The sequence below is a fragment of the Ictalurus punctatus genome, chromosome 23, assembly GCF_001660625.3.
Source record: "Ictalurus punctatus breed USDA103 chromosome 23, Coco_2.0, whole genome shotgun sequence".
In the NCBI taxonomy this organism is placed as follows: Eukaryota; Metazoa; Chordata; class Actinopteri; order Siluriformes; family Ictaluridae; genus Ictalurus; species Ictalurus punctatus.
Window position 1 is genome coordinate 10,463,369 of NC_030438.2, and position 9,792 is coordinate 10,473,160.

The window sequence follows — 9,792 nt, forward strand, 5'->3', positions numbered from 1 at the left end:
GGATAGCTCGGGCAAAACATGCCCAGAATTAGGCCTACTTTACCTTCAAATCACGCCAATTAAATGTCATTAAGGAGTTTTGCATACTTAATTTTATTTAACCACCTAGTTGATGCCAATCAAATTGCAACATATTAAATTAACAATAAAAATACGTCAGTGATTAATGTAACATATATAGGCCTAAGTCATTATGAATAGCCTGCATGATAAGTTGTTTCTAAAGACATTTTTCTGTTTAAATAATAGTAGGTTTCCCCACGATCAGCCACTTCAGAAAAACATATATAGTTCATAAAATATTGCAATATTTTATTTGCTAGCATTTCCTCATTTGTAAATCGCTTTGGATAAAAGCGTCTGCTAAAATAAATAAATGTAAATGCAATATATGACTTGTTCAAATTACTTTAAATATTCATTAACCACTTTATCCTGGTCAGGGTCTCCGTGGAAGACACCCTGCTTGGGACGCACCAGGTCACACCAATTTCGCAATTTATTATAGCAATAGTGAAATAAACGATTTTATTATTTTGTGATTATTATTAAAATAATAGGATGTGAGCGTTTTAACTCCTTATTTATCCTATCTTTGTTTCTGTCAACTATGGTTTAATGATTTTAATAGTTTCATTAAATTATTTTAATCGTAAAACATTGTTATTCTGGACTCAAATATAATTTTTTAAATAACCACCATCATCATCAATTGAGGCGAAACGAACCCGATAAAACACGACTTGCCTTTGTTAGGCCTATATGAAAAGTAGTCTGCGCATATTCTTAAACGGTCAAAGGCTCTAAAAGCTCATACAACCGTACTAAATAATACACAGACTCTCAGTCCTGGTCCTTGAGTGCCTACTATCATGCACATTACAGTATTTTCCCTGCTCTAGCACACCAACTCAGGAAGAGCTGTTAATTAGCAGTCATGAATTAAATAATTATGAAGAATTTTTTTGTTATGAATGTCCAGTTCTTAACCCCTTTATATACATGCAAAATATAAAGAAAGAAGTGTCTTGAAATCAGATACCCTGCATGCAACGTCATCCAACTGATCGATCAGAGACACTGATGATTTCTCTCCAATAATAAATAGAAAAACTGCAGTGACATTGTTAGTGGCGAATGCAGCCTCCAGTCTGCTTGCAAGCTGTATAAACAGAAGGGGGAAATGCATTTAAATGAATCCTCATGAGTATGTTACAGGGTGACAAAGCCTCGGTTGTTAACCTAGATAGAAGCTCGGTTATATTGTACAAATTGTTTCGCAAAATATACACATCATTGTTAGATCATTTATCCGTGCCTCTTATGTAGGTATACTTTGCTTTTGAAATAAGTAACCTAATTTGTTGTCAAAATAAACTTACACTCATCATTACCGAACTGGCGACCTCGCAAGAGACAAATGGGCACAGGTGCGCTCCATTAGAATGGCGCCAAGTGCACGTGTTTTGAAATTTAAATGTGAGGTGATTTTTTTTTCTTCCGATGGCAGCTTCCTGCACAAATTTTAGGTCCTTCAGCAGAGGTTTGAGTGTGCAAAAATTAAACACAGCAAACAACTGCATTAAACTCTCTGTGGTTAGGGGTTGAAAAGGGAAGACTGTAGCTACATTTAAAATAATAATAATAATAATAATAATAATAATAATAATAATAATAATAATAATAATAAATAAATAAATAAAAATAAAACACAAGATAATAAAATTTTAGGTTCTCTGATGAAGCATACTTTTGATATAATATTAAACTCAGTCGGACTTGCACTGACTATTACTTCCGCCCTCTACGCATGCATATGTGCATGATAAACAAATAAATCCCTTCTACGCGCACTTTGCGCAAACCAGCGATATTAAAAAAAGATAATTTGAAAACTAAAGTGTATTCTTTTGTTATATAATTATAATAAAAATAATAATAATAATAATAATAATAATAATAATAATAATAAAAATAATAATAATAATAATAACCAAATTAGGTGAAGCTGAGGTTAATGTCTTACATATTTCAGGACTGTACAAGTGCTATATAAAGACGCGCACGCCGGCTAAAACTGAAATTGCTCGTCTGTTTACTGTATGCGCTGTTTTGTTTGACCGGTCCTTGTTGTGTTGTGTCAGCATTGCACAATGGCTTTTCGTTTACATATAACAAATAATGACCTCCATTATATGACATCTCGCCTGTGAATGACTCTAATTCTCGACTGCGTGTGTGGCTTTACTGACACTTATAGTCAACTGTAACGTCTCTCTTTTTGTTTGTTTGTTTGTTTGTTTGTTTGTTTGTTTGTTTGTTTGTTTTTTGTTTGTTTGTTTGTTTTTAACTTGCGATAACCACGTTTCCTTAAAAAAAAAAACCCTGCAAACTTCAGGATTAGTTCTAGGATGATTTTGAAGATAATGGGTTTGTGTAGCCAGTCTCTACATTGTCTTTTAATTTAAAATCTAATTGCGTATAGGCTTATATATTTTGAGCGGTTGATCCGTGCACTGATTGAACGCTATCGAATTAAAGCGCGTCATTTGTGTAGGTCAGTGGTACGGATAAGGTAAAACGAAAGTAGTCTACGCCGAGTGTGTCTTCAAGAGAGCTAAGCTGGAGCAGTGTTTCGGCCCTGCCTCCCTCTTTTACATAGGCTACACACAGCTACAGACACAGCAGTCCACCTCCTGTTTCTCCTGAAGCGCACCTGTGAGGGAGCAGCGAGACCTGGAGCGAGATTAAGCGATGCACTAAGAATATAGCAGATGGCTTAACTAATTCTGGAACTACCTGTGAATTTCATAGATCTCAGTAATATATTTATAAAGGTTTGCTAGCTTTAAGGTCAGAGTTGGTTCAGAGTTGATTCATCTCTGGCTGAATTCACAGAAGCAGACACGAGCTCGTTGACAACTTTTAGTGACTTCGCACCATGTCAAAAACGTCAGATCAGTTTGAAAACTCAGACTGCGTGTGCTCGTTCGGAATGAAGCTAACCTGGGATATCAACGACCCTAAACTTCCTCAGGTAAAATGTTTTACCTATATTGGCACAATAAACTCAACACACTCGTCAATTTAGCTCAGAGATTAGCAAAACTATTATTAATAGTCCATAAATATTAACGATTATAGACTAACAGATTATATTTGTTGTGTTATGGAAGGTAACAATAATTTGTTACAGGACATGTTTTATGTATGTTGTATTAAATAAGATGTTCCCCATTTTAGTACCCTTGGTACCCTTGGTACATTTTGGTACCCTTGCCAAAACTACCCGGTACATTTGAATTAAGTTTTTTGATGTTTCGATTGAACTGGTTGATCTGGTTGTTTGGCTGATAATTGGAATAACTCCTGGTCAGCGCTCTAGATTGTAATCATGGTTCGTCACGATTTGTGGGCATTTACATCTCTGTTGAGGGGACAGATGAAAATATAAATTATTAATTATGTTCACAGGACACGAAGCAGTACGATGCGTTTCAGGAGTGGACAGATGGTTATGTTCGGTACATATACAGTGCCGAAGACAAAAACGCCCAGCGCCACTTGAGCGGTTGGGCCATGCGCAACACCAATAACCACAACTGTCAAATCCTGAAGAAATCGTGCTTGGGTGTCGTGGTTTGCTCCAGAAACTGCACACTGGCAGACGGCACCAAACTCCAATTGCGGCCTGCTATTTGTGATAAAGCCCGCCAGAAGCAGCAAAGTAAGTTTAATTACCTTGAACAAACAGTGTTCAAGGTGTTTGAACGTACCATCTCCAGTACCATTTGTACAAGTTGGCTCGTGAAAATTGCATAATAATAATAATAATAATAATAATAATTGGCGTGATTCATAGTGATGCATCGTTTAATTTTATTATTATTATTATTATTATTATTATTATTATTATTATTATTATTATTATTATTATTATTTTCTCAAAACCCAGTGACCACAATCTGAAGTTGGTATCAAAAGGCTACAACAGGTTTTACTTATAGATTCCTAAACAAATCTTATCCTCTCTTCACCTATAGTCGGAGACATGGTTTATGTTCCCCTGTCCCCCTGTAGATTATGGTACGTTGTAAAAAGAGGGCAAAAAGTATAAAAGAGCAAAGTGTTGTCATGCAGCGATTGTGATCATTGTTATTAATTTTTAGGCTTTGTTTACTACCATGTTATCAAATATTTTGCCATATGACCTACATATTTTATTTTCCAATTTGCTAGCATGCACGAATATTTGATTGTTTCTTTATTTAGCAGATTTATCATTGATTCAATGTTTTACATTTTGGTGAATCATGGTCTAGTTTAATGCCATGGCCCATATTAACTGTATCTTTTTTAAATTGTCTCTAGAAAAGCTTTGTCCAAACTGCAGCTCAGCTCTCGAGTTGGTTCCGTGTCGTGGCCATAGTGGTTATCCGGTCACCAATTTCTGGAGAGTGGACGGCAAGGCCATATTCTTCCAGGTGTGTGTTTGTGTGTTTGCAGTATTATAACAATACTGAGTCTGTGTTTTAACAAGTCTATGCAAAACGCTCACGACTTTAGAAGCTTTCTTTTTTATATATTTGTGGACAAAACGTGGTAGGCTACGTATAAGCAGCTTAAGCATATTTTAAATACAGAAAAGTCAAGTTAAATAAATTGAATTAGTGACTCAGTGAAAATAATTTGTCAAAAGAATTTTAGGAACATTTTAAAATAATCATTTAATCTATGCCTTTTTTTAAAAGTATATTTGTTTAGCATTAGTAATTTACTTGGTTATTTGTATTTTGGTTGAGCAGTTATAAAACTGGCAACATTACAAATATACTCTGTGATCAGATTTATATTGGTTTAGCTGCTCATCACGTTCATCATGTCTTGCTCGACATCTGTTGTGCTATAATTCTGAATTCTGGTCATAATTCTGAATCAGATGGATACTGGACATTTTTATAGGCTAAAGGCGTTCACGATCACCCGCGACCCGAGAGCAAATCGGAAACGGAGGCGAGGAGAAGCGCAGTAAAGAGGAGGATGGCTTCCCCTCACTTCTCGCAGAAAAGGAGACTTGTAGAACCAGAGGTAATACACACACACACACACACACACACACACACACACACACACACACACACACACATATAATAATAATAATAATTATTATTATTATTATTATTATTAGTAGTAGTAGTAGTAGTAGTAGTAGAAACCTTCGCAAATGTTTCTTTAGATTGTGCACGATGTTCATCAATCTGTGATCTCTGCTATAAATGTTGTGTGATCTCTGCGATGAACATGTTTGGGTAAGATGATTAAAATTTAAATTGGACAGTATTACAGCTTGATTAAATCACCTGGTGTACTACACTTAACAAAATACATGGGCTTACTAACCTCTTTTTAAATCTCATATTTTACATTAAATAAACATGTTAGACACTCTAAATCTCAAGTGTCCATCCCTGTGCTGCAAAGATGACCATACCCTCCACATTTAGATCTAATACATGAATTAGTCACAAGTCAGAGCAAGCAGAATGAAACTTGAAAGTCTTGTCTGTTTCTGCAGTGTCACGCCATAAGGCCAGCCACCATCAACAAGCTTCATTACACAAATATTTATAGTAAACACACACTTCAGATGCTGGCTGTGTAATGCCAAATTGGTTTACCTACATGAGGGGAAAATTTCAATAAAGTCAGCACCATTTCAATATTTTTTAAGACAAACATTGTTTCAGCATGCAGCCATGATTATGCTGGGCCTGGAGCATAAAGCACAGAAACAAGCACCAAAAAGCTCATGTTTTTGTAATATTTATCTTTGTTTAATGTGTTTTTTCATAATCTCTTAAAAGGTTTTTAAAATATTTAGGCAGGTCCATCTATAATTAATTAAATATAAATTAATGGTTAACTTAAAACACTTACCCATGATTTCTTATACTTATCGTACAAGAAACTAAACACACTGACCTTCTATTTACAATATTCATTTCCCAAAAATGGAGGGACCATAAAAAATGTATGCAATTTGTAAATGGTTAATGCAATACTTTTGTTAAACCACATGAATTAAAGCTGAAAGTCTACACTCCAATGACATGTTAATTGTTTCATTTCAAATCCATTGTGGCAGTGTACAGAGACAAAAGAAATACTTATGGACCCAAATGTATCTGTATTAATATCTAATGTATGAAGAGACTTTGTGGCCTAATAAACACCATTCCTTTTCTCCCAGCCTGGCCGTTACCATGATATGCCCTTTCCCAACATCCACCAGCTCACCATGGAGACCCCAGATCGCTTCAGCATCATTGCTGAATCCAATTTCCCCATCCAGACACAGCACTACACGCCGTTCCAGAACACAGAGCCTTACAAGTTCCCCTATGACACACATGGCCCAACAGCCATGGCTGATGCTGCAAGCCCTCTGCAGAAGCCTTCTAACCACCGCCTGTACATGGCAAGACCCCCATGCGGATATGACTTTGCTGTGCCAGGCTACCTCAGCTCTGCACCCTACCCCACAGCACTGTATAAAGACCCTGCCAGCCCTCACAGTGAGACTGACCTCAATAAAAGTTGCTCTGGCCTGAGTGGGATGCCTCACACAACCAGCTCACTACCAAACCATGAACGCTCTTATCCAGATGCCACCACCAAGCATCATAGCTGGAAGCAGATCCTGGGCAAAGGGCCATATGGAGAGAGAGGGGAATACCCACAGCTTTCTGCCAACGCCAACCACTATTACAACACAGAATACCCATGCAGGTACACAGGGCCCTCTCCAACTACTCCGACGGCCCTTCAGACCATTATAACCACCACCACTAAAGTGTCCTACCAGCCCTGTCCTAAACCATCTGTGGTAAAATATGGTGAGAGTATCTATGATATGAAGGGCCTGTCAAACTGTAACTCTCTTCTAGAGGAGAACTCCCCCAATTCCTACTCTGACTTGAAAATCCCAGAGGATTCAAGTGTCATAAAAACAGCTCTGTCCTACCAGGACACAGTCCCCACAAAAATTGAAAGAAGTGAGAACTTTGAAGGCTACCGTTACAGCAGCTACAGCTCCAGCAGCTGCCCTGAGAGACTGGCACATCCATACAGGTATGAAGGTGGAGAGTACTGATCTACTGCTTCAGTGCTAATTATTAGGAAATGAGATCAGAAGATGAGAAAAGAAGACTGTTTTGCTGATGATTTGAGTAAGCCAAAGAAAACCTGGGTAAAATGTCTATCATACTTTCCTTCATTGTATATATTCATAACTATTTATAAATAGTATTCAAAATTTTAGATGAAAAGGTATTTGTGTAGTTACCTGATCCACATTTGATCAAATGTACAACAGAAAACATTTCATTATATTGCTGATTTAGCCAGAGTTAAATGGATGATGGTAAATGTTGAATAAAAAATGCATTTTGTATGTTTGTAAATTATGAGGAGTGGTCTACTGGAATCTGATGATATATAAAGCCTTCATTTTAACTCAAATTAATGTGACACCAAGTTGTTCAGAATGGATGCTCAGTATTTTCCCGTAATCTATAAATAAAAGCTAAAAGTGTAACTAATAGTGGTTGTTTGAATATAAATATTCATAATACTGGCTTATGTTTAATTGATAAGAAACTTCCATATCCCTACATGCCACAGTTGTAGACTGCACAAATAAAGGTTTAAAATCTTAACACCTTGAGCATTTTTAGCTGAAAAACAAGAAAGTGTTCCTCTCAGAGATCTATGTGTTTATACAGCATAATCCCAGTGGGAAGTGGAGAACACAGCATCTACTAACATATAATAAAGGGCTTTGTGACCAAGCACTTTTAAAGCTTAAAAGAAAGAGAGTGACACATTTTACAGGCATGAACAATCAAGTCCTCTGTCAAAAGGGATCAAGGATAATCACAGACAATTAATCATCTGGTTTGTCAGTGCATAACTTTTAATCTTCATCTTGAGAAGAGCCTTGAGGCGCAAACCTCTTCTGCTCTGCTGTGTGTGTGTGTGTGTGTGTGTGTGTGTGTGTGTGTGTGTGTGTGTGTGTGTGTGTGTGTGTGTGTGTGTGTGTGTGTGTGTGTGTGTGTGTGTGCGTGTGTGTGTGTGCGCAAATAGGAAATATTATTATAGAGAAAGAAAGAATGATAGAAAGGTCAAGAAAGGATGAAAAGATAAATGGGTGTGTGGAAGGTGAAAGAGAGAAGGAAAGAATGAGAGTGAAAGAAATTCCAGTAATACTTGTTGCTGACAAAATCTCTTTACACAACCTTTACACCAAGGACTGAAGACAAGGCATCGCGGCATCATGGAGCCATACACATGCAAATTGTTTTCTGTGTTACCAAGACAAACAAAAAAATCTGTATGTAGTTCTTTAAGTAGTAATAGTAGTTTAGATATGCTAAATTTACTACTAAAATAGTAGCAGCTTAAATATGCTGCCTAGCTCAACAAATAATGGTTGTGACTAATTACATTTGGATAATTCTTGGTATCCAGTACAGTCCCCTCTGAAAGTACTGGAATGGCAAGTCCAATTCTTTTCTTTTTGCTATTCATTAGACATTTGGGTTTGAAATCAAAAGATGAAAAAAGGCAATAGATCAGAAATTCAGCTTTGATTTTCTGATATTTATATGTACATGGTTTAAACAACTTAGAACATGGCACCATTTGTTTGAACCCACCCTTTTCTTAAGTGAACAAAAATATTGGAACATGGGTGTTTCTTGTTGCCCAGGTATTCCCTGCCAGATTGTTTACTTACACAATTAAAAGCTCTGAAAATCTACTCTTGGTTTGAGCCCTGGGTTTCACCTGTGAAGACTGCATTTATTGAGAAAAAGGATTTTTAAAACATGAAGAGCTGTCTTTGGGAGAACAGCAAGCCATCTTAAAGCTGAGAAAAGGAACATCAAAAAGCCACAAAAGTTCTCGAACAAAGATTAACTTCTACCAAAGTGATGGAAAGGCCAGAGTGCAGAGAAAGAAAGATCTGCTCATGATCCAAAACATATGAGCTCAGTGTTCAAGCAGTTAGTGTCCTTGCTTGGCCTTGCATGGCTGTTTCTGGAATGGGCTCACTAGTTTTTATTGTTGATGTAACTGATGATGGAAGAGCAGAATGAATTCAGAAGTCTACAGAAACATTTTGTGCCAATTTTCAGAGAAATGCCTGAAATCTAACTGGGAGGAACTTCATCATGTAGCATGACAATGACCCAAAACACACTGCCAATACAACAAAGGACTTAATCGGGGAGGGGGGGTGTGTGGTTTTAGACTGGTCAAGCCAATCGCCAGACCTTAACCTCCTCGATCATGAATTTCACATCCTGAAAAGATGACTGAAGGGAGAAACCCCCCAAATCAAAGAAGACACGGTACAAGTCTGGAAAAGCACCACAAAAGAAGCATGCAACAGTTTGCTGATGTCAGTGGGTCACTAGCTTGATGCAGTTATTGCAAGCAAGGGATTTGCTGATGTCAGTGTGTTGCCAGCTTGATGCAGTTATTGCAAGCAAGGGATATGCAACCAAATAGTGTTATTTATTTTTATTTACCTTAAGACTGTTCCTATGAATCCGTTTCTATATTTTTGCACACCTAATAATTGGGTGGTCTTCCACCAAAGGTTCTAAGTTCTATGTTCTAAGTTGTTTAAGATGTAAATATAAGGAAATGAAAGCTGAAATTCTGATCTATCATCTCATATTCGTCTTTTGATCTCAAAACCAAATTTCTTCAGTCTATAGCAAAACA

General features: G+C 36.9%; 2 protein-coding genes across 12 annotated transcripts in view; one reads left to right on the plus strand and one right to left on the minus strand.

The window, feature by feature from the left end:
- The window catches only part of sycp2l (synaptonemal complex protein 2-like), a 97,370-nt gene extending 95,215 nt beyond the window's left edge, over nt 1-2,155 (minus strand). For 6 of the 10 annotated variants that reach the window (XR_008393286.1, XR_008393285.1, XR_008393287.1 and 3 more), the window contains exons 1-2: nt 1,383-1,480; nt 1,043-1,162 (exon numbers count right to left, since the gene is read on the minus strand). The gene's annotated coding sequence lies outside the window, so the exon portion shown is untranslated. Of the gene's footprint in view, nt 1-1,042; nt 1,163-1,382; nt 1,485-2,026 lie in introns of those variants that run through there. The other 4 variants (XM_053674708.1, XM_053674707.1, XM_053674706.1 and 1 more) reach the window with 3 other exon arrangements.
- Nucleotides 2,156-2,247: 92 nt separating this feature from the next.
- On the plus strand, nt 2,248-7,597 carry gcm2 (glial cells missing transcription factor 2). 2 transcript variants are annotated; one of them, XM_017452835.3, is made up of 6 exons: nt 2,248-2,266; nt 2,899-3,037; nt 3,475-3,727; nt 4,372-4,484; nt 4,963-5,088; nt 6,251-7,597. In XM_017452835.3, the coding sequence occupies exons 2-6, from the start codon at nt 2,942-2,944 to the stop codon at nt 7,151-7,153; spliced, it is 1,491 nt and encodes a 496-aa protein (XP_017308324.1). In that variant the 5' UTR covers nt 2,248-2,266; nt 2,899-2,941; the 3' UTR covers nt 7,154-7,597. The 2 variants fall into 2 exon arrangements, with proteins under 2 accessions (XP_017308324.1, XP_047006250.1); XM_047150294.2 differs by lacking the exon at nt 2,248-2,266 and adding an exon at nt 2,273-2,430.
- The last annotated feature ends 2,195 nt before the right edge of the window (nt 7,598-9,792 follow it).

Excerpts from the sequence above, each read along its gene's own strand:
- gcm2 (XM_017452835.3), top strand. The coding sequence starts at position 2,942 with ATGTCAAAAACGTCAGATCAGTTTGAAAACTCAGACTGCGTGTGCTCG. Across the intron at positions 3,728-4,371 it reads AGCCCGCCAGAAGCAGCAAA|AAAAGCTTTGTCCAAACTGC; the intron begins GTAAGTTTAATT and ends AATTGTCTCTAG. Across the intron at positions 4,485-4,962 it reads GCAAGGCCATATTCTTCCAG|GCTAAAGGCGTTCACGATCA; the intron begins GTGTGTGTTTGT and ends ACATTTTTATAG.